A 24,121-nucleotide genomic window follows, 5' to 3' on the forward strand; every position below is an offset into this window, starting at 1 on the left:
TGACTAAATGAGACGCGCGTATGGAAATCCTCAGGGAAATGTGACAGCAAGGGAAGAGGGCTGTCTGTATTACCCTGTGGCATAGATCACAAACCAATAACAGGGCTCATTTCCCTCCTTCTGTCCCAGAGGATCGGTCTCCACGGTCAGAGGGGCGTGTCACTGTGGTTAAGCCCCAGCAGGAGGAGGCGTGTTGGGCCGCGAACTGCCTGATGACGCAGCCCTGTCTGTTTCTGGGGCATCCGTCCCTGTCTTATAGATACCGTGGGTAGACACACACTTACTCAGGCAGTGTATGGTTACAATACAAGACGTTGTGGAGACGACACTTGAGCTGAATGACCTCAAGCATGTTACTGACACTTCATCATGTTCATGGAGGTCATGTCTGCAGGTGGCCCAACAACACATTTACTCACGTTTTAATCCTTTATGTTCACCCTCAAATTATATTTCTGGGGTTTTAAAAGAAATTCTACAGATATAAATTAGAATTATTATTAGATGTATTAGTGATAGCAACAGAAGTAGATATGGTGAAATTTTTTATATTTTTTCAGCAATATACTTTGATGTTATTTTACTTTCATTCCTGAAAAATATTACAGGGGAAACATGTAGCACAGTATATGTTGCATTGCATTTTAAAAGATACTGAAATTGTCAAATATTTTAATCACATTCCACATTGGCACAGAAAACCATCTTTGGATTCCACTCTTTAGGTGTAAGCCCATCCTGCTGTACTTATATATTTTTAGTATTAGTTTTTCAGTGTGTATCAACTATAGGCGATCTTAATATATTTTATTCTTTATTTTAGATGGAAGCCAACAAATACTTGATGAGACTGTATTAATTGTTGCACTTCTATAACAAATAGTCAATAATTCTGAAGCACATAAACATCCTGTATGCAACTTATTTGATTCAACACTTCTAGCCAAAAATATTAGATTACCATTGTAACAAAAGTGACTAAACACAAAATCAGTCCAACAAGGATAATTTATTAACAAACATTATAGTACAAACAAGTTACAAATAAAGAGTGGACACATTTCTGACCATGTGATCAGGCACAGTAGTACCTTCAAATAACATTTGCATTCAATTATCATGGCCATTAGAAACCTGAGCTTGATACAAAATGTTATGAACTGTGTGTGGTACAAATGCATGTTGCACGATGATTAGGAAGAATTACAAAAAGTAGAGTTTAAGAGTATAAATACACTGTATGTACAACTGATGGGGTAAATCTGTTGATGCACAATCAGACAGGCGCTGTAACATTTTTGTCTGTACAGTTGGGAGCTGTAGACATATTCTGCTGCAAACTCTGTGTCCATGCATCAAAGGGGGCATTAAAAACAAATGTGTCTCTTGGCAACATAACAAGCCAGCACAGAAAAAACTATTTGTTTCTCCTTTCTAGTTCTCCCATATACTTGCTGTTGATTTGCATTCCTTTAAATGAAGTTTAGAAATTAAAAGAAGAGAAGGGATTTGGCTGAGTCAGGGTGCTGAGCAGAAAGAAAAGCGTCTCCCTCAGGATACTGGTCAGCAACTGCATCACAACATTCATGAAAAATAATAACTTGGTATTTTCATATTCCGCTGGCACCCACACAGGATCCAATTTGCTCAAACTCCATCCAGGCTTTCATTTTTTTGAGGGTCACAGATTGAAGGTCAGGGGGTCATGGTGTAGGTGTCACTAGGAGGGGGCATCTTCTCCATGTATAGCCTTGTACTTGGACATTTCTTCTGGAAAAACTTTGCTGAGCTCCGAGATGAGAAGGCTCTTGAATTTCTGCAGTAAAAGGAAATACAACAGCAGAAGTTAGCTTATTATTGGTTTATTATCTATTTTCATTTTACGCAAAAAATAACTAAGCTTTTGTACATTTGTACCAAAGACACAGTAACTTAAGACATGATTAGTAAAGCCTAACTTGCTCTTAACTGCATTTCCAAATAATGTTAAACACACCTCAATATAGAATAAATCCATAAATCAACTGTTTTGTGGGGCAGAGTTTCTACTTAACTTCAAAAGGATTTTAGCATTGTGTCCAAGGACAATTCATTAATTATCAACGGACAAAGCCTCTATAACAGTGAGGGTTATCTACAGCACATGCCTTTTTGTATAATGAGGATGATCCTTGAAAGGGAACTTCATCTTTTTACGAATAACTAAATATGCTTAGGAGTATTTAATCAGTGAACTGTTTCGAAGGCTTTGTTTAGTCTTGTAGTGTCATTGCCAGGGAATGTTAGCGACATTATCTCTTACCGTCATAGTGTCGATCTTCCCCTTGACCTGCTCGTTCCTCGCCAAGGCTCTCTCCAAACATTCCTTGGTGTACAGCTGAGGGTTTCGACCTTGGTCAATGTATCTACAAACACAGGGCATAATACCAGCTGAACTATGAAGCATAGATAAGGTATTATAAACTCCATTATCTAAATATGGTAAGTTGGTCCAAAATATATGACACTTTATGAGACCGTTTTCCTATATGACTTTGACTTTTTGATGTGGCATGAGATGTATTTAATAAATAATAAATAGAAAGACAAATTAAATTAATAAAACTAATAAATGAAAACAAAATGTGACACAATAAAACAAAATATTTATTTCAGTAAACGTTTTGTTTGCTTATTTTATGTTAACAATCGTAAACCACCTAATCCGAGTACACCATGAGGAGTGGCAACAAATAGACTGAACCAATTCTGACAGATGAAAATGTTATTTTTGTAATATGTGTATACCGAATATTAAAGTAGTTCACAACAATCAAGAATAAATGTATTATCAGGACGGTAACATTACCAGATTTTCGGGACAAGGAATGAAAAATATAATTGTAGGATTTACGAATGGGGTTTGGCGTGGCATTGACACGGAGCTAAATGTACTCTCTCAACACAACGATATGCATATGTATGTGACATAGCAATGCCAGAGAAAACCGGAAGTGTAAAGACAAGGCGACAATGTAGCCTATAAAACCGGACAGGAACAACAATGTAACGTAAAGGACTCACTCAAAGACCTCCAGCGGTACGTTGATCTCATGAAGCTGTTGACGGCACTTCTCGATGTCTTGTAGACCAGATATCATGAAATTTCTGAAAAAGAAAACACAGCAGAACGGGTCAACATACTGTTTATTTACGGACTGGTACCGTGTTAACGAGCTGGACAAAACATGACTCACAGTTTCTGGTTGAGTCCTGCCTGGCTGCTAGGCTGGAAGTCGCTGACGATGATTCCCAGCTGTCGAATATTCTCGATAAATTTCTCCAGATGCTCCTCCAGGTTGTCAAATTTTTCAGCCATGTTAATCAACTGTTACTTAAGCACTAAAATAAATAGAAATTACTCCGTTTAGGAGAGTCCCTTGGTCAAACAAACGCTGTTTACTGTTAGCCACCGACAAGACGACAGCCACAGCGTCGAAGTGCTTTACGGCAGTAGAATAGCCAATTGCTGCGGGTACTGTTCTGCTACCTAGGTAACAAACAATGACTGACTGCCGTTTTCCGGCCCTTAGAGGCTCAAAGTGTCGTGCTGCGTGTTGGGAAGAAGCTTCTTTGTGAAGAGCATGAAATGAACTGAGTTCGGCACTGCAGAGTAACTTTACTGCATCTGTAACAGCAGCTGCACCGAAGGTAAACAGCCTGTTTATTTAGATAACACTGCAAATATATAGCCTATTATTCATTTGGAAATATGTCCTTATCAATTATGGTAGTCTGTCATGAAAATTCCCAACCTAAAAGAGTGCAATGTTGTTTAAAAGTGTCAATTAAATCCTAAACTCAAAAGCAGAAACACCTCTTGAAGGAAATATAAGGACTAACATCAGGGTTATCGTTTATAAAATTCTGTCATAAACTAATCCTTTCATGTGTGACTGAAATTACTGTCAATAATTCCTGCACGTGTTCTGAGACAGTCAATTGTTTGCAAAAGGTGTTTTCAGACTTCACTGTTCAGTGTCCACTGTGACTTCTATAAAACTAAATTAAACTAAAATTTTTTCTTCTATTTGCTGTGTGGAAATGAAGCAGGGCAATGAGGGGGTGAGCAATTACTTAAGACATTAATCTGTGTGAAATAAGGTTTGCACATCTTAATAATATTCTGAATAATACATGTCTTTATAGTCGTGTAGGTCAGTCCTAACATTAAGGGCTGAAGATTGAAGTTTACTCTGATATTTGAATATTCTTAGTCATTCATTAATCTGTAAAATGCACGCACTGACAGAACTGGTGTACATGGGAGTCTGAAAGTGAAAGTGAATGTCAATATTGTTGAGACTACATTCCTCTGGCATAGTTAACCTGCCAAGTCTCTGTTCTTCCAGGTAAACACAGGAACGCCAAGTTAGCAGGGTTAGCCAGAATAAACCAGGAAATACGCCATAAACCTTCAAAATAAAAGCAATGTTATTGTGTTTACCAGTTAAGGTACCTTGGCTGGTCAAGGGAATGATTTAGTCCCTAAATGCACTACAACAAACTATAACAACGTTTTTTGTGTATGATACAGTTTATGATACAGCAATAATACAATACAGTTTTTAATTTCTGACCCTAAAAGAGGTTTCCCAGATACACTGTTGACTGTAGATTATGATTAACAATTATGATTAACAATTATTCTATATTTGTATCAGTTGCCTAAACATTTATTTGATAGCTGTAGAGCTGCTCTGTAACTAACTAACTAATATTTCACATTTACTTTATTTTTTTCTGTGTGATTCATTATTGGTGTATTGGAGCCATTGTTATGTTTATAGTATAAAACCTACGCTTTGCTAGAGGCTATTCAAGCTCTTTTCCCCCCTGTTAGAAATAATGAAGTATTATATAATATATAATAAGCATTGTGTGGTTTGCTGTCCATTTTCATTATACACCCAATAGTCATTAGGTTTATGTAGTATTAAAGATGTATGTGGGCTTGGGAGTTTTACTGGAAAATGCAACAATTTAAAGTAGCTTAGCTGATTTGTTATGGTCCTTATTGTAATGGTAATTACCAACTGGGATATGTCAATGCTGTAATTTCATATAAACCATGTTCCCCCATTGGTGCTTGCTTTTCCTTGAACATAACCTAACTCCGGGGCTTTTATTTTGAAAAACTGCACTGTTGCAGCGCTTTGCCGGTGTGGACAGACTGGCTCAGAGGCATTACCGGGGGCTGGTCCTGGGCTGCATTAAAGCTGGAGCTGCCGCAGCTGCACTACACACATCAAAGCCTCTCCTCCACACCGCAGCGCTCACCGACGGCAGGTCTACTGGATGGTGGAGCCATATCTTCTTTTTTCCTTACACACAGTCCGGGCTACATCACGGGACATAACACGGACTTACTCCGGATTTTAACCGTCTTCGGTAAGCACGGTCTGCTGTCGGATTGCTGGTCTAATACCGGGTCTGTGTGGGCAGGAGGAGACGCGTAAGGGGAAAATCTATGGTGGTCTTATGATAAGGACTTACAGTTTATGTTTGATGTGTTATGAACGCCTGTAGAGATCTTATAGTCACCTTCATCGGTTATTTTTTATTCTCTATGATGATACAGTACATGCATTTTATCCTTCAATACCCTGTCCTGTAGCCTGTATGGTTCCCTCTGTGATTTTCCTACGGCATATTCCTGCACTATGGTATAATGTTTAACGTGTAATTACAAGATCACCTCCGTGGTTCTGCGTAATGCATCGTCCTATCATGGAACAACTGCAGTCACAGTCATGGTGTCGGTCCACTTGCAGGAAAAAAAATAACCAAATTCCTTTGATCTGTTTTGAGCATTTATTTTTGGTGTTGTCTGTCATCTGAACTCGCATTTATTTGCTGTTTCATTGTGTTTGATTTTTAGTCGAGCTGATGTCGAGATGATGCACTGAGGAGAAAACAGCTCAGGCTCCCCGGTAGTGTTCATCCTGAGGCTGCAGTGAACGGAGGGGGGATTGCGGTACAACAAGGTTAATAATCACCATCAATAAAGGTCGTCTCTGTGAGCGGGAACCGACTTGAAAGGGTGAATCTCGCCCCTGTGCGGGGGGATCGGCGGAGAAATATAGATCTATAAAAAATTATGGCCACCCTACTGCGGAAGATCGGTCTGATCCGTCTGCACGACCGAGACACCGAGGACCCAAAGCACCACCAGGGCTCGTTAAAGGGGACCAAAGGGAACCAGAAAAACAACGCCAACAAACACTGTCAGACCGCCAACGAAACCAACATCCTGAGCACCCCGGAGATTAAGGCGAGGAAGCTGGACCAGCACGGCAAGGACAAGCCGACCGGCAAGGATAAGCAGGGCAAGGATGCGAAGGAGAAGCAGCAGACGGGAGGAGGCGGGAGTAAAGCGACCAGTGCCTCCTCGATAGCACCGCTGGCGCCTCATCGGCAACACTGCACCCAGGTCCGGACGCGGAGGCTGATGAAGGAGCTACAGGAGATCAGGAGGTTAGGGGACAACTTCATCACGGTGGAGCTGGTGGAGGACAACCTGTATGACTGGAACGTCAAGCTGCACCAGGTGGACAAGGACTCGGCGCTGTGGCAGGACATGAAGGAGACCTGCACCGAGTTCATACTGCTCAACGTCACCTTTCCCGATAATTTCCCCTTCTCGCCGCCGTTCATGCGGGTCCTGACGCCCCGGTTGGAGAACGGCTACGTGCTGGATGGCGGGGCCATATGCATGGAGCTGTTGACCCCCCGCGGATGGTCCAGCGCCTACACGGTGGAGGCGGTCATGAGGCAGTTTGCAGCCAGCCTCGTAAAAGGACAGGTGAGGGGAGGAAGGGGCTGGTGGGTGAGGGTCCTTGCTTGGAATATCATCACCCACACGACATGTTAATCATCTCTGCTACCTTTTATTTTAAGCCATGACACGCACTGGATATGAGCAATTCCATTAGGCATCCATGCGTCATATGTAATTAACGTGTGAAACTGCTTTTACGCACATACAACACAACATGTCCACCATACAACATATGTCCACCATGCCACGACTTTTAGTCTATGGTCTATATGAAGTTTTAAACTATTATGCTATTTCTTTTAATTCAATTAATTAATCTCATCTGGCAATTATAAGCTCCTGAATCAAGTGTCATTTTTGGACACCAGTGGAGAGATCACCAGTGGAAAATCCTGAAACAAGTGCATCCAATTAGGTTTTCCTTTTTTAATTTTTTAAAGACGAATATCATTACAAGAAAGAAATATTTGGTAAAATATATTATATTGTATATTCTGTATCTGTAGCCTAACTGTGTGAGCTGTAGGTGCTGCACTGTAATATCTCAGATCTCTTGTCTCCTCACCTGCCCTCCTCTCTGCTATGAGCAAACCCATGATTGTGAATATTATTAATCTTTATGGGACTTTATGGCAGCCATTTCATGTAGTGCAACGCTCAGTATCTCGATTCCAGCTCCTCTCTGCAGTCCCGCTTTATCACCTACATAAATCAGCTTCCTTTGACAACAAAGACCTGCTGCCATGCAACGGAAAAGTCCCCATGCAGCTTGTAATGCAGTGTCACAATAGCTGTGCTCCTATCAGATTATTATAAAAGGGGAATAAGAGAAGTATTCAACACGTGCAGAGTGTGATAGAAAAAGCTGGGATGGAGAGACAGATGAATAAATAGAGACAGCAGGTAGCCTACCTACCAGCAGTCCTCAATGACTTAGACTGACTGGATTATGTAATCCTGTCAAATCTGTTTTTCACATCCTCAGTGCACTGCAGCAGCAGCAGCAGCAGCAGCTCCTCTGCATTTCCAATGGAAATAGCTGCATCTCTAAATGCACTCCAGGCTATAATCGTTTGACTAGATTTTTCTATTTTCCACCCAGATAGGAAAGATTGTTTTCTAATGTGTTTTTTAATGCTCACATTTGTCTCACTTTCCAGTCATTTCATCCGTAGAGTCCGCTTCATGCACCTCACTCACTCTCTTTTGACGTCACAGCAGTGTGACGGCGCTGTGGCAGGAGACCTTATGTAAACTGTCAATGGATTCTCCTGCCCAACCTCAGTGCTTTTTTTTTTTTTTTTTAGCTTTGATGATATAACTTAACATTATTCCCGAGTCATCTGTGGTCATTAAGCATCTGCTACCAAGAGAGGTCATGCAAAAACTGTACCCAAAGCAGAGAGAGAGAGAGAGAGAGAGAGAGAGAGAAAGATGTGTGTGTGCTCATCTTGATTTGCTGCTTGAGGAGATGAGCTAGCGGCTCTGCAGTGCTCCCTAATTATGGTGCAGTGTCTTCCATCTCCAGTTTGCTAATGGAAACAATATTGATTAATTATTCCTGTGTGTGTGTGCATCTCTTTATCTCTTTGTTTGCCTCTTCTGTGGGTGTGTGTCTACACATGTGCCTGCACGCGTTTCATGCACTTGTCTCTCGTGCATGATGACAAACAGAGCACACACAGCTATATATAAACCTAAACACACACACACAAAGAATATATTTATTCATCCTTGTGCACCCGGACCCTGTGACAATAGTGTCCTGGCTTGTTTAGAAGCTCCCGCACTATTTTTAGTGTGAGAGGATACATGCGGTGACACAGTGGTGAGGTGAAAGTCAACAAAGCTACACATGTCCTCACCAGCAGATGTGAGGAAACACACACACACAAAATCACAGAGGTTAGGGCGCGGTAAGGTTTTAAGTGGTTTGACAGAAGTAAAAGCGATCATTAGTCTCCTTCAGATACTTCTCATTTTAAGATAATCACTGTCATAGAGCAATCTATCTTGAGTGGCAGTAAATGTATCCCAGGTGTGCAGTGGTAGAAAACAGTGTGGGCAAACTCAGCATCAGGTTGAATACAGGCACCTTTGTAGCACGAACCAGTCTGGAAATTGATCTGTGTTGCTGTATTGTTGTCTGTACAGCAGTGTTTGGAAAGTACATCAGTGTCATTTCAATTATGGTGCATTTAATACTGAATATAACCTGTTCCGCTCCTGTCACTTTGCACTGCAGGCGCTTCTAATTAGATTTCTTTGTTGATTTCTATAAAAAAAAAAAAAACTAAGGAATCCCACCAGTTATCAATCACTTGTACTGACAAAGTTTTTATCTTCAGCAGTGTCATTTTTGTTATTTCATTATTATTCATCTCAAAATATAAACCACCTGTTGTGGAATATAGCTTGAAATGAACAGCTATCAAGAGCCATAAATAGACACCTGAAGGAAACAGGTGTAACACAAGTTTCCTGGTGGAGTTTTGTCAATTTTTTAGCCTAAATCATTTATTTATCAAACATGTAAAACATTCCCTGGTGTCAGCTGCTCAAATGAATGTAAATTTGTCGTTTCTCTCAATTTTATAAAAATTGAAAATTGAGTATCTTTGCATTTAGACTTTTATTCAGACAAATTTGAAAAAAAATACCTAAATTTCCAGAGCACAAGATGACTTATCTTGTGCTCTGGAAATTTAGGTATTTTTTTACTGTTTCATTATTATCAATGAAAATACATCAGTTGCAGTCCTGGATCCATATCTAGAAACAAAAAAACTAAAACAAAATTATAAGGGTTTTCCATCGATACAATGTGTCACTTCACTAAAGATTGGGGATTCACATCATGACATCATCTGGTTATTTTTACAGACTTGGGAAAGTCCCTCCAGAGCCAAATAAGACATTATACACTTGGTGTCTGAGGTGTCCTCCTTGTGATGAGTAAACTGACCTTCATGTGTAAGATGCCCCTTTAAAGCTTCCTGCTTTCAGTGGTGGAGTTCACTGTTCTGTTGAAGTTGATTTTTACACAGTGTAAAGTGTAAAAATACAAGAGGAACCAAGACCAATGACATAAACCTAACAAAAAAAAACAGAAGCATTAGCCTTTAATGACCCCGCCATCAGTCGCATCAGCACCCACGGGGCTCTCCTTACTGATCTGATGAGGATGATGATGACATTGATCCCTGTTTGTTTATCCTGACCCCTTTAAGCACATGTCTGTGTTATGCAATCCCTCCACCGACCCCCAGAGCTGCTTCCCAACATGCACTGGGGCCTTCCCTGCTCTGCCCATTGACTGATCTCCATTCACACGATTACCCAGCAGCCACTTTACACGAGTGTGTCCCTCTCAACAAGCGAGCGCTTAGCTGAAATAGATAAACACTGACATGGCACTGTACAGGCTCAGGGTATTCGCTCAACTGAACCACAACACACTATGCGTACACACACACACACACACACACACGCACACACACATACACACACTCTTTTGTTTGCCCATTCTTACCATCATGAGCAGATATTTTTACTTCCTCTCCTGGTCCTTCCCTGGATGCATCATACCGAGCCATTCTTGTAGATGACTGCAAGCACAATGGTGCTAATTAATGCTCAATTTCCCCTTTTCAAGATGGAGTCACAGACTTTTGTATTGGCTCATAAATCAATACACATAATCAGAAGCAAATCTCCGCTTTCTGTCTGACTCTTATTCACACACTCTTTGTCTCTGGTCTTAATCTGTATCTCTCTGTTTCTTTATCTCTCGCTCTCTCTAACATGAAAAAACCCGCTGTTTTCAGCGTATACAAACAGTCCATCTAATTTGCTCCTTCACACACCCGCGGTCCGGTCTTCTCCCCACAGGTAACAAACCAATGAGAAATTGCCAGCTATTGTGTGTAAAAACAAATACATGGTGTTCACAGCGATTGGTTAAATGACAACACTGTGTTCAGCCGAGGGTACATTCATCCCTGCCATCGATCACCGTGGTAATCACACCTCTTTAACAATGGCTTAATGCCATAACAATATCAATCCAAGACAGCGGCCGCCATTTTGAGGTGGTGACAGCTTCCATATGGCGGGATGTGAAGATATGCATGGATAATGAGGTTGCATGTGATTTGAAAAGAGAACAACGTATCCCAGCTTTTCGCCAATGCTCTCTGACAGCAGCCAACCGGTGCATTATCTTTGCTTGTCAGCCTGGGTAATCTGTATTACAGGCTTCTGGCTGCGCAGGGAGGCTGAGCAGGTTTCAGACAGCCCTGCTTAGGTGTCACCCAGTCGGTTTGTTTTTCCATGTTAAAGGCTCGGTGGATCAGTTGTTTGAGAAAAGAGGAGGTTGTCTTCTAAAGTGGCCTTGTAAAAGAGGAACAGAAAGTACAACCCCAAGGGACGCTGCATGTCATAAATCTGGATGAGTCACTCATTGAAACATGCATGCAGGTTTTTCAAAACAAGCTAAGAAATTCCCACACAGAAGGAAACTTTTTTTGTTTCCAGCGCAAATCATCTTCAATAATAATGTCATTGTTTCCATGGTGGAAGTGAGATCAGCTCTATTCTGCTTAATTTCAATTGTCTGACTTCATTTGAATTTGTGTCATATTCAGTATGAGACTAAAAGACTCATCATGGTGGACTTTTGTAGCAAGGATTGATTTCAGTATTGAAAATATAAGGGGAAATAATAGGACGAGCGCCTCAAAATTTGTCAGTCAGTGAGACAGAGAAACAAAGTGAGAGAGGGTGTGAGTGTCGCTAAGCTCCACAGTGAAATGAGGCCAGTGTTGCTACAGGAATGGAAACTGTAACCCTAATCTCCAGATCATTCAATGTTATCACCTCATCTCCCTTTATCCCCTGCAACACTTTTGACCCAAAATAGCAGAGTACGCAATAGGACATACTGATCATCCGTCAAATGTCACGGGAGTGGAGAATTAACATTGGGCTGTGTTTGATGTATCTCATTGCACAGGGAGGCACAGTTCAAAACTGGAGTCCTAAAAATCCACTTTTTGTTAAAGAAGGTGGAAAATTTAAACAAATTTAGTGCCCATGCTTTGTACTGATCTACGGATCTGTTCTAAATGTTGTGGTGCATTACATATAATAACTGTTATCTTGTTTAATCTCTCTAGTCTTTACCTAAATCTTGTATTTAAGATCTTATTTCACCACACTGAGGCAGACATTGTTTAAAGTAAGTATTTTTTCAGCCCAAGGGTGAACCAGTGTTTTACAGCGATACGTTTTCTAATCCACGTTGCATAAAACACATTGTAATAGTGCTTTCAAATACAATACGACCAGGGTGTACATACTGTGCATAGGGCTTAGCGGTAAAGTGGCTGAGGCATAAATATGAAAATATTGTAACATATAAATGCTCAGTTCCAGTGAAACAGCCACTGTTAACCACACAGAAGAAAACACACAAACAAAAGGAACGAAAAACACCAAAAAGATGAATAAATACCACAAGGCCAGCATTTAACATTTCGCTTATCACATCGTAAAACAAGCTACGCCAAGTTCAGAGACTGTAAAGTAAATAGCTAAAGCTAGTCAAGCTAACATAGCTTATTTAGCACCGAAACAAGCTAGCAACTCATCTCACGTAGTCCGAGTTCAGTTCACCCAAAAGAAAACAATGCAAATACTTTTGGTTTTAGTCAGCTTTTAAGATTTCTACATCTGAGATTTCTGTCAAGAAAATGGAGGTGAATGGAATGAATTGTAAGCTAGATATCAGTAAGCCAGGACTAGTAACTAATTGTGCGCCATATAACACGTTGTTTACACTCAAGTTTTTATATGGATTAAACAAACAACATATGAGGTGTTAATTAGTGAGCTATAGAGGTGCTGGCAGGTGTATTTTGTTGCCTTCGACAGAGCCAAGCTAGCTCTTTCCCCGTTTCCAGTCTTTCTGCTACGTTAACCCGAAGCTAACAGGAGCTAACCAGAATTCGAACAACAACGCTTCCCAAAATGTCAAATTATTCCACCAGATAGAGAATGAAACAGATTGAAGAGTTGATCATAGCTGCGTGTCCGCTGTGGAACAGTGGCCCCATTTATCCCGTGGCAGAAGCTTATAGCTAAAGGATTAAAGTGCAGACTGTAATAATATAAGGGTTTTTACCTGTACTGCAGTGCAGAATGCAGAGGCGCTCGCCATCTGAAAGAATTTCATTAGTATCGGTTTCAGTGAAGCGGAGTGTCCTCGGTGCCATTTTCTCCCTGCCAAGAAACGTTTGGATAGAGGGAAGTGGTGCAATGTTACAGAAGGTGTACAAACAAAGACAGTAATATACCTGACACGTTACCCAGCTGCAGGGTAGTGCATCTAGTGAGTCAACCACAGCTCAGATATAAGCTTTAAATATAGCTGCAGTATGACCAGTGGACAAAGATGAACTGTGTAGTCAGATCTGTTTATCATGACCTTCCCTTTGTGGTGTTTCTGTGTTTCGGAGGTAATATTTTTAAAATGTAAAACGATCCAGTTCAAACTCCACTGAATCATGCCTCTGTCATGGCCGTGTATCTGAGTGTTCGTTTTTCAAAATGAAGATAGTTGTTTCTTTTTCTCTTCATCCTCCCACGCACTCTTCTTCAGGGAAGACTTAGCACCGCTGCCAACAACAGAATAAGCAGCTTTATCGTCACAGGCAACACCCACACCTCTTTTCTCCACCCCCCCCCACCCCCCATGTCATCCCACGTTTATTATTAGAACCAGTGTGCGAAAGAAGGAGGATTTCAGCAAGGTGGCGCCTGGGTGAAAATGTCACGGTTCTCCCAGTGAGACGTTTATCACGCTGAGCACGAGAGGGTTAACCTGCTCATTTATTTATTTCTGTCATATTTACAACCTATTCATCATTTAAATGCAGCCGCTTCTGCTCTTCACTTATCTCCCCATTTTCACGTGAGATCTTAAAAAGCCATTTTCCTCCGTTTAAACATTGATCTAATGTTGGTCAACCTGCATTCAGATCACTTGTCCTGTCGACATCTCACCCTGCAGCTGTGCATTCACCATCCAGTTCACCCATCTGCACATGTGGGCTGGGTCTCTGTCTTCCTATAGCTTGTCTGGAAACAGGTTTTGCAGCGTGATCTTGACAAGACTTCCGACAACTGTGAACAAGAGAACCATCTTTCTTTTGATCTGACGCTGCATATCCAAAACAGAGAAATAACATTTTGACATTTGCTTTTCCTTTTTTTTTTTTTTTAAATTTTCACATAATATTCTTTTTGAGGAGCGCCATAAAGAAAAATCAATGACAGCATACCAAAATGATTTCTTTCCTCTTGCTTTAAGCTTAAAGAAAAATGGGCTGAAAGAAGTTGTATCGAAGATCAATTTTCTCCAGGATTGTTTCATTTTCCCGCAAAGAAAAATTATGCCATTAGAATTATTTATTATTTATATAATTGAGCAAATTATTCTCAAACTGCAGCCTCTCCAATGTGATAATTTGCAGTTTTTCTCTTTTTTATATCATTAATCAAAAAAGATGTCACCTTTGGCTTTAGGTAACTGATGGCTATTTTACAGTCCAATCAATTCATCGAGTAAATAACTAGCAGATTAATCAGTTATGAAAATAACTTGTCACCTAAAATCCGACACACAGTGGCTTGAAAGTTGAAATGAAGGACAGCCTCTTTCTCCATTAGTCTCTTTGTTTTGGCTAAACAAAAATACACCCATCACCTAATGGCAGAGATCCCAGATTTAGATCATCACCAGCATCCAATCAATTGTTCTTTGGCCCAGGACATGTTTGTCCATCCAATTTGGTGAAAATTCATTCATAATTTGTTTTCTCTTGATAGACAGCCAGACGAACAAATGTAGTGTTCGAAAATAGCTTCTCTTGAAGTCGTGCTTAGTATTTTTATGCGGGGCTGTAGCCAGGAGTTTGGAAATACTCAGGTCATGAGTCCAACTTCCCCATTCTTCTCTAGCAAAATCTTAGTCTAGAAAACATCAGAAAAAAATAAATTATCATTATTTATGTTCTGTTGTATTTTCTTGAAATTCTATCCACCTACATGATGATCTAAATGCTGCTTAAAATAACTCTTCACTGCCAAGAATATAATTTTGGTGGAGATACAAAATCCCTGTATTTTTTTTTTTTATTATTATTCATCTAATTTTTATATGAGACTGTAAATAATATCAGAATCAGACCGTTAAAGGAATAGTTTCACAGAGATAGACGAGAATATTGATACTTCTCTCATCTTCATCCATTAAATATGAGGCTACAGTCAGCAGGTGGTTAGCTTAGCCTAGCACAAAGGCTGGAAACAGCTAGCCTGGCTTTGTTTGAAGGTCACAAATACAAAATATGCGCAGAGTCCACAAATACTAAAGACACTAAGGAATAAGTTCACTTGTTTGATGGCTTTAGTATTTTATTTTATTTTTATCTCTCCACACAACCTAACCTCCGTCGCTTGTCTCTCTCTGTATCTCTGTCTCTCCTCACAGGGACGTATATGTAGGAAAGCAGGGAAGTCCAAGAAAGCGTTTAGCCGTAAGGAAGCCGAGGCCACCTTCAAGTCCCTGGTGAAGACCCACGAGAAGTACGGTTGGGTGTCCCCACCCGTGTCTGACGGCTGAGCGCTCAGACGCCGACCCCCTGACCCCCGTGCTAGCCGGACAAACCCAGCTAGCCCCGACACGCAAAACGACACACCACGCTAACCCAACAATCTCTCATCTTTACCTTTTTGGTGTTTCACTCGAGTTTTCTCTTTTTCAGTTTTGTGTGTCTGTGTGATTATTTTTTGAAATTTTTTGTCCTCCATCTCCACCAAAACTCTCAGAGAGCAGACACACCATCGTCATCGTCACTCCTCCACCAAGAAGCGACTTTTCGAAGATTTCTTTCCCCCATTTCGGAAAGGCCTGAGAGGGAGTTGTGTGTGTGTGTGTGTGTGTGTGTGTGTGTGTGTGTGTGGGTGTGAATGTGTGTTTGTGTGTGTGTGTCTGTCACTCCATCGGACATCAGCTGGGAGTGTGTGCACGTGCATCGGAGTGTGCGTTACAGTGGTGGATTTCTTTCTTTTTGTTTTTTTGTTTTTTATTCCCCCAACACACACCCATGCACGTGCAGTCGGACAAATCAAACAGTGTGGACTTCTCCACCCATGTGAAAGACTACTAAATGAAGGAGACTCATCCCTCCCTTCTCCTTTTCTCACCATCCCATCCTCTCCTCTTTTTCCATCCCTTCGCTCCCTTCCTCTCTTTAGCAATGAACTGGCATTACTTCCCACGTCTCTCTCTGTAGCTGTCGGGTCATTTACATGTAAATGAAGCTGTTAATGTTTAATAGACGGGCAGCGCACTGGCGTTTATACTCACTCATTCACTCCTTCATTTCCCCTTTCTTTAGACTGTGCCGTTGCTCACAGTTCAATGCAACATGAAGATTGTAATTTACGTGGAGCTGTGCTCTCTCTCTCTCTTCTTTCTCTGTCTCTTTCTTTAGCTCGCTCGTTCACTTTGTTTCTCTTTCTCTCTCTCCGTCTCTTGTGGCTAAATTTAGAGCTCACTGTTGCGTAGATGGATATTGATTTCTATTGGAGAAAAAAAAAAGTCACATGTTGCTTTATGCAGAGACTATGTATGATAAATAGAATGACAGTCAATCACCTCTCTTTCTTCCTCTCTCTACTCTCATGTTATTGTGTGTGTGTGTGTGTGTGTGTGTGTGTGTGTGTGTGTGTGTGTGTGTGTGTGTAGGAGAGGAAGAAGACTGTAATTCCCATGATTTAGATACCAGATGGTACAGCTGAAGGCCAGGCCTCAGTGTGTGTGTGTGCGTGTGTGCGTGTGTGTGTGTGTGTGTGTGTGTGTGTGTGTGTGTGTTGTGTGAGCAAGGGAGATAACCCTTTAAACAGAGAAAAATATGATTTACTGTGAATGACACTAAGGCCTAAAGGGAGTGCTGTTTTTTTGTTTTTTTTTTGCTAAATTACTTGTTGCCGTCTTGTTCCACTGTCTGTTAGCTCCTGATTATCACTACTGTAAACACGTGTGTGGCTGTGCGTGAATATCTCCGTGCACATAGCCTCGTCTCCCATCCATTTAAATAACTTTAAGTCAGTAGAAAATACACTTCGGACATTTAGCTATGCTCGAGACGCACACGCACATTGAGTTCACCGACACACACACACACACATATACACACCTGCGGCCTTGATGGCGGCGGTAACCACCCAGAAATGAAGCCAGTGGATTGGAGTGGTACTTTAAATGAGTGTACGCTTCACAGCCCGCCTGATTGATGTCTGCTGAGAGAAAGGCAATAGGGAGAGGAGAAGAAGAAGAAGAACAGAGGGAGAGGAGGGAATCTTGAGCTTTGATCACTGCTGGCTGCTTCTCGGAAATGTCAGGCGGCTTGCAAAATGGCCGAAGACGGATATTATTTGCTCTACCCGCTGTAGTTACTTAAGAGACACAAAGTTCCTGAGTTCCAACCTTTGAAAGGACTTTATAAATATCTAATATTAGCTCTGGCGGGTGCAGCAGCATCATTCTCAATCAATTGGGCGCCCACTAGTCACATACTATCTGTCCGTCCAGTCCAGTGGGCTCCTTGTGTATTTGTTTTGCTATCTGCCAGTTAAATGTCAGAGGGAAAGCTGCTAATTGGTCTGACATTTCGGCAGAGCGTCATTAGAGGAGAGCAGTGAGAGCAGAAGGATGGAGGATGTCAAACCTCCCGCTTGGCACTGACATTTTGTCACTTTCCGCTCCTGCCCTGTTTTTTTTTTTTTTGTTTTTTTTTTTTTTGTGTATGTGTGTGAGAGGGGTTGGGGGAAGTAGGTAGGGCAGACAGTGGGTTAGGTGAGGGGAGGCAGGGGTATAGGAGCAGCTCGATGCCTGTCAGTCCTCTCAGCAGGCCCAGACGTAATCCTGGAGCAGGGTGTTTAAACCGCTGAGCTGACGCCAAGCCGCGCTTGCCAGCACGCCACATTTGGACCGGGTTGTGCTGCATCCCAAAGCCCCTTCCCCCCTTATGTTGCGTTTGTGGTCAATAACAATCGTCTGTCTGTCTGTGCGTGAGTGCATGTGTGAGCAAATATGTGTGTTATGCTCCCATCATGAAATAGAAAAAAAAAAAAAAAAAGGGAAAAAACAACAACAACACACCATCTGGTATGTGATCATGTACGAAAGCGTGTTAGTCCTCTTTGAATTTGGCTAGTCATTTCAGGGTCGATTGTATAGTGATCTCTTGGCTTGTCAGCGGAGAAAACTGTAAACTGAATTATTATTAAGACAAAATATCTCAAAAGCTCAGTGTTTGCTGGTTTCAAGAGAATAATTTTGTGATATAGTTTAGATTGGTAGTTTGCAGACACTAACTGGGTGAACTGATTATGTTGTATTATATCTGCATGTGATACGTGATTGGTAGCTAGCTACTGTATATCTTTTTTCAAGAAAAGCAAGAAAAAATATGGGGAAAAAAACAAAAATGCAAATGCTTTTCTTTTCTTGTTTTTTTTTTTTTTTTTTTTTTTCCTTTTTTGGGTTCTGTACTGTATGTATTTTTTTCTTTCTTTCTAAGCGTCCCAAAAAATGTCACATTGTGTTATATGAATGTTTGTGTTTTAATTTATTTGTGGTTTGCCAAAATGAAGATTTGAAGCATGTTGCAGGTATTGTCACAAGAAAACGAGAAGAAAAAAAAAAAAACCTTACTAAGAATGATAGCCTATGTATTTTGTGTGATGGGGGAAGGTGTGTTTATTTGGGGGGATTTCAGGGAGTGAAGAAGGACAAAAGGTTGCAAAGCCTCGAGATTAAAAAAAGGAGTATTTCCTTTATTGGGAGTGCATCAAAGTGGAATCAAGAAAATTCCTACGCTCCTTTGAATACTTACTAGTCCCCTCCATGATGTCACTACTGTCCCTTCCCCTATGGTCGTGCTCTAGACAGTGATTTGGCTTGAGGGTAATGCAGTCAACACAAAGATCTGGACTAAAGTTCCCCTCAGTCGAAGATCTAGGATCAGTGTGACTTCCCTGTGCTTCAAATCTAACTCGTTAAGGGAATCTGACCTGTGATCAGTAACTCTGGGCTACTTCGTCGTCCCACTCCTGACTTGAGTGTTTGGTCGAGACCGAGGTCTTAAAAGTTCAAAAGGTGAAAGGTCGTTGCAAGACCAAACAGGAATGTGCAATAAAAGTTACAGCTTATTCAAACTCTGCTGATTTGGTTGTTTTGTTTCATATTGGCGTTACGAGCTATCGTCACATCTGGGACGCGTCTGAGTCTCCCTGCTACACATGCATATGTTTTAATGACCCACTTCAGGGCTGCTGTGTCCTCTGCCTGGCCCCTGCACCGTCCTACTTTCATCTACTGCAGTCAATAAGACAGTGTTTCGAACATCCTCAGTAAACACAGGCTGTAATCATCTGTCCCTGCTCTTGTGCTTTTATCAGACAGCCTGCAGCCTGATGGAAACACAGTGTTCCCTCTGCTTGTGTGTGGAGTGGTCCACTAACAGGCGCCTGTGTTGCGCCCGCTGACCCTGGCGCAACACAGGCGTCTGTAAGCGGATGTGTTAAAAAAGAGTATATGCACGGGTCATGGGGGAGAGATTAGGGATGGATTCCAGCTGAACATAACATTCAAAACAGTTAAGTGGAGCTAAAAGTATTTGTGTTGTTAAAAAAAACATTTAAAGAGAAAATCAAGTCTTTATCTATTTTAATTTATATAATTTTAGGTAGTTAGAAGTCCAGCAGGCGAGGATGACATCATCTAATCATTGTAAATATCAATCATGATTTTGCAGACTGACTTTGGCCCAGTGACAACTGACATTTCTGGTGTGTTACTTTTACTCCTAGAATAAAGTTGATGGGTAAAATGTAATGGTGGACAAAACTTTGAAGAAAAACTTAGGATGAGTTATCACTGTGATCCATACTGAATTACACATAGTCTAATATATATGAAGAAAGTTTTCACTTATTTTACCTGAGTAGACTTCAGGACTGAGTGGGTGTGTAGAGGACTGAGATTGTGGGTTGTGCTCCCCTAAGTTGTTGCACCTGCTTGGACAGGACACATCCTAATTAGTGCATGGTGACATCAGGTACCTCCACCCACCTCCCTCCTGAGCAGAGGACTAATGAGGTAACTGAAAACCACCTGTGTGGGTGTGCAGAGCATTTAAAACCAAACAAAACCATGATGACAGAGTAGGAAAGCTTGATTTTCTTCCAGAGAAAAGCAGGGTTTTCTTTTTTCTTGTGATCCAGTACATTTGAAGTAAATGTCACCTGATTAAGTAGTTTGAACAAGGAAGTATTTGGCAAGATCTAACTCCAGTAACGCTTTGTTCGCAAAGACATTTTGAAAGGTCCCAGGAGGAAAAACACAGGTGTACATTATAAAAATTACTGATGGCTGCATTCCATTTAGCTGCTTCGTTAAAACAAACATTGTAAAAACCGACACGTTGAGGTTTTATCAGGGGTAAAGTAAGGCCGTGAAAACTGACATGGATACACACTCTAACATCAAAATTCAGTCTTTGTCAACACCTGTTCAGCAGGTGTTAGACAACACTCGTATCTGCTGAACTACACAAATTTGCAAAACCTAAATGAGCAAACATACACCCACCCTGACACACATAAACACACACACACACTTTGCTATCATCATTGCTGACATACCCCAATTAATTGATCCCTGAGCACTCTTGTTTTCGTCTAGCTGATATTTCCCCGCTGCTCATTAGGGGAGGAGAGAGACGGAGCTGTGTATGGATCAGAGCGAGCGAGCGAGGTATTAATGACACCATGCTGAATGCCCTGGGGACACCTGAGCAAGCAAAGACGCTTCATTTTCTGATTAGTTAACACAGTAAACACACAAAAAAAAAAAGCTAATTCTGTGTACGTACTGTAGCTGTATGTGTTGGCGTCCACTCCTGCTCGAGTGAAAGCAATAGACAAAAACATTCATTATTCAAATGTGAGACAACGAGAATCAATCCCCTGAAGGTTACCTTGACACAGAAAACATCCAAAACAACGCCAGTGGAAAGAAAAGAGGAGCAGAGTGAGATGAGAGAGCAAGTTGAGCGGAAGGTGACCGTGACTGTGTTTATGTATTCAGGTTATTGCTTTTATTTATTTAAACCCCCCCTTCCCCGGAAGAAGCTGTTAGTGTGATTTGTAAAAGCAACACGCAGCGTGATGAAATGGGACCATGACAATCTGACAGATGCAAGCATATGGCAGCTGTTTTCATGGGGCGAGCTTGGTTGGAATGAGATTTTAAATGGTTGTGAGGAAATGGTGATAAGCTGTTTCGTATGGCTGGTGTCATTCCTGCTGTATTGTTTTATTCAGGATTATGGATGTCGTGGAGGGTAAAAACCTCCTAAACCCAGTCGAACCACAGTTGTATCTGTGGAAGTCAGACACATCACTGCAGCTAGTAGCACACTGGCATGTGTTAGATAAGAACAGGCTTGAAAACAATGAGAGGGACTCCTGCACACTGTCTGGCTTACTGCTGAAATATTTATTTGATTACAACGTTTCAGTCTATCCAACCTTCATCAGGTCACACAGGAGGTGTCCCATGAGGCAGCTGCTATATCGTTATCGCTCTCATGTGTAACTGTGAGACAACAGCTGGGAGAGAGTTAGCTTATCTTAGCATGAAGACTAAAGCAAACAGCTAGCTAGCTAACCTTAAAAAAAAAACTATCTACCAATACATCTAATGCTAATTAACACTTTATATCTCATTTGTTTAATCTGTACAAAAAAACAAAATGAAGAGACACCAAGTTGTGGTAAGCTAACGGTCTCTGGAGTGTAACTGAGTGGGATTAATCTTCTCCAACTCTCATTAAGAAAGGACATACGTGGATATCAAAATGTCTAACTGTTCCTTTAATTATCAGTTGAAGCTAGCATGTAGGGTAGCAGTAGCATGAGCAAATAAGACTAATATACAAATATAGTCGACAAACTGATTTAATGTCAGCTGCACAACAATATCTATCTAAAGTTAGCTAATACTAGCTAGCCAACATAAGCTACCAACTTGTACCAAACCAAGTATCTAGACTTTACTACCACTAAACATCACCAAATATATCTTGTTTGTTTAATCAATACAAAAACCAAAGTGTAAAAATTCACATTTTATGGGCGAATGAACAGTAAGTCATTTTAACCACAGAGGAGGCAGGTTAAAATGTTGTCTTGGAAGACACTGACAAATGACCTATTTGGTATTTTAGCTTTCAGGATTTGTTGTAATTGATTAGCAAAATGTTTGTTATTTAATTTTCTGTCAATTAACTAAATGAATTAGTAAAACACTGTCATGGTGACACTCATTGAAGCAAGTACAGCAAGTAATTGAAAAAGTAGTGGGCTATTTTAAAAAGGGATGTAACAAGACAGTGAAACAAGGCCACACAGCCCGGGGAGGGGGGGTGAGCTTCTCCTCTCCGTCTGAATTGTATTAGCTTCATTAGATAAGATGTGATTTGTGAGTCTCCTATTTCCGCTGCCCCCTCCTCGCCTCGCCGACACGCACGATGCTGAGCAGATTTCCCAGAATGTCTCAATATGAGATCAACCATGTCGAGAGCTGGCCAGAGGACGCTTGCTTGCTGCTTGCAGAGCACACAAAGCCAAGCACACACGCCATTTAGACACACACATGCAACGTACATTGCTGCTCAATTGGTGACAGAGTTAATGTCAAGAGGATCAGCAGAGGCAGAAAAGGGCTCTTAAAGGGGTCAGAGAGGAAAAAACCACAAGGGTAGAAATCTCTGGGGAGAAGCCATCAAAAAGCCTGTGTTGAATTATGGATCGGCCCTCCTGCTTCTCCTCACATAAGTCAATCCATGATGTATGTAGCTGTCTTTCAAAATGCATGAAATACTGGAAGTGCTTTTGCATTGATGATATATGGATCACACATTATATATGACCTGGTGATCATGCTAATTCCCACAGGATGATGTACAGTACAATGACGCTGTCTTGGAAAATTGTAAAGATGCTTCTCCTCCGCAGCAAGATGAGAGAAAAAAATCTGAAATACTGTGTGCATAACTGATGCCATAGCTCCAGCGTAGGATGAGATGAAGCTTTACTGTGGAGAGTGAGGGACACTGGAAATGTGATTTCATTCTATAGAGGCTGTATGCATTATGCATCGATGCCCAGTACGCCGTTGTCTCACTTGGAAATATGGTGTTAAATAATGAATTTGTTTTTCCTGTTGATACACAGACGTATGGAAAAGATGGAGGACTGTGCGTGTGCGTGCAGGTTTTGCACATAGATCACATATGCAGTGCGTATGTATGTGTGCATGTGTGTGAATAAATTAGGCCATAAAAAATTGATTTTGTTCCATGAGCAACATCTGCCAGATAAATTAAAGCAGGACACTTAGCGCAGTTTGAAGAATGGAGGCTGTTTGCAGCAATTACAGTAAGTGTAGCTTTATCAACACTCTTAGAATAGCTGCTGTTGCTCATCAGCATCACTGTGTGTAATTTACGAAGCTAGTATGTAGTGCAGGCCATGCCCTCTTAATGATACTGATACGTGGAACAGTTTTTCTCCTATACACACAGTAAGAGCCAAAAGCTTTGGGAACAGAGGTAGTCATCTGTAAATGTGCGGTGTTTTTCTCCGTGAAATCATCCGACCTCGAACTGCAACATGTGAACACAAAGCTCTCACTTCACACTATAACTTTCATTAATGAAAGGGCCACTTTGTCTTACTGTGATATTGTTATCGGGAGTGAAACCTTACCATCACAGGATATCTTTTCTTGTGAGACTGTATTTTCCCAGACTACACAGCCAGACACAGACACAGTGCAGAAGACAGCCAAGGTCAACGTCAATACAAACTGTTTTATGCAATTATGGCACAATATCAAAATCACATTGGAAGACCTCTGAAGATCCTCTTTAGTAGCTTGGTTTTACTAGCTGTGGATATTTGCTTTTATTTTCATGCTATATTACATGTTTTGCTTTGTTTTGTTTTCATTTTTAGTGCATGTCATCAGTGTAGTCGAGTCAATAAACCTTGAGTCTGAGTTGAGTCTCCAGTTCCCAGTGTTCAAGTCCAAAGTTCCTCACACATTTTCCCTCACAGCAAATACTTATCTGTATTAAAGAATAACTGTACCGTCTTTGAGGG

The 24,121-nt window shown here is 41.1% G+C and overlaps 2 protein-coding genes across 2 annotated transcripts; one reads left to right on the plus strand and one right to left on the minus strand.

Moving 5' to 3' along the window:
• Positions 1-990: 990 nt before the first annotated feature.
• Positions 991-3,500, minus strand: med10 (mediator complex subunit 10). The gene is made up of 4 exons (XM_056399341.1): positions 3,237-3,500; positions 3,064-3,147; positions 2,303-2,405; positions 991-1,816 (listed from the first exon to the last, which is right to left on the minus strand). Exons 1-4 carry the CDS (start codon positions 3,356-3,358, stop codon positions 1,721-1,723), a joined length of 405 nt encoding a protein of 134 aa, XP_056255316.1. The 5' UTR covers positions 3,359-3,500; the 3' UTR covers positions 991-1,720.
• A 1,725-nt stretch (positions 3,501-5,225) lies between these two features.
• On the plus strand, positions 5,226-19,108 carry ube2ql1 (ubiquitin-conjugating enzyme E2Q family-like 1). Its single transcript, XM_056399947.1, has 3 exons — positions 5,226-5,430; positions 5,921-6,844; positions 15,375-19,108. The coding sequence occupies exons 2-3, from the start codon at positions 6,140-6,142 to the stop codon at positions 15,504-15,506; spliced, it is 837 nt and encodes a 278-aa protein (XP_056255922.1). The 5' UTR covers positions 5,226-5,430; positions 5,921-6,139; the 3' UTR covers positions 15,507-19,108.
• The last annotated feature ends 5,013 nt before the right edge of the window (positions 19,109-24,121 follow it).

The sequence above is a fragment of the Seriola aureovittata genome, chromosome 16 (genome assembly GCF_021018895.1).
Source record: "Seriola aureovittata isolate HTS-2021-v1 ecotype China chromosome 16, ASM2101889v1, whole genome shotgun sequence".
Lineage (NCBI taxonomy): Eukaryota > Metazoa > Chordata > Actinopteri > Carangiformes > Carangidae > Seriola > Seriola aureovittata.

Bases quoted from the DNA above. Each gene is read 5' to 3' on its own strand.
- med10 (XM_056399341.1), bottom strand. From the start codon at position 3,358: ATGGCTGAAAAATTTGACAACCTGGAGGAGCATCTGGAGAAATTTATC. The intron at 2,406-3,063 runs GTGAGTCCTTTA...CTGTGTTTGTAG, and splicing joins GTACCGCTGGAGGTCTTTGA to ATACATTGACCAAGGTCGAA. The intron at 1,817-2,302 runs GTAAGAGATAAT...CTTTTACTGCAG, and splicing joins GGAAGATCGACACTATGACG to AAATTCAAGAGCCTTCTCAT.
- ube2ql1 (XM_056399947.1), top strand. From the start codon at position 6,140: ATGGCCACCCTACTGCGGAAGATCGGTCTGATCCGTCTGCACGACCGA. The intron at 6,845-15,374 runs GTGAGGGGAGGA...CTCTCCTCACAG, and splicing joins CCAGCCTCGTAAAAGGACAG to GGACGTATATGTAGGAAAGC.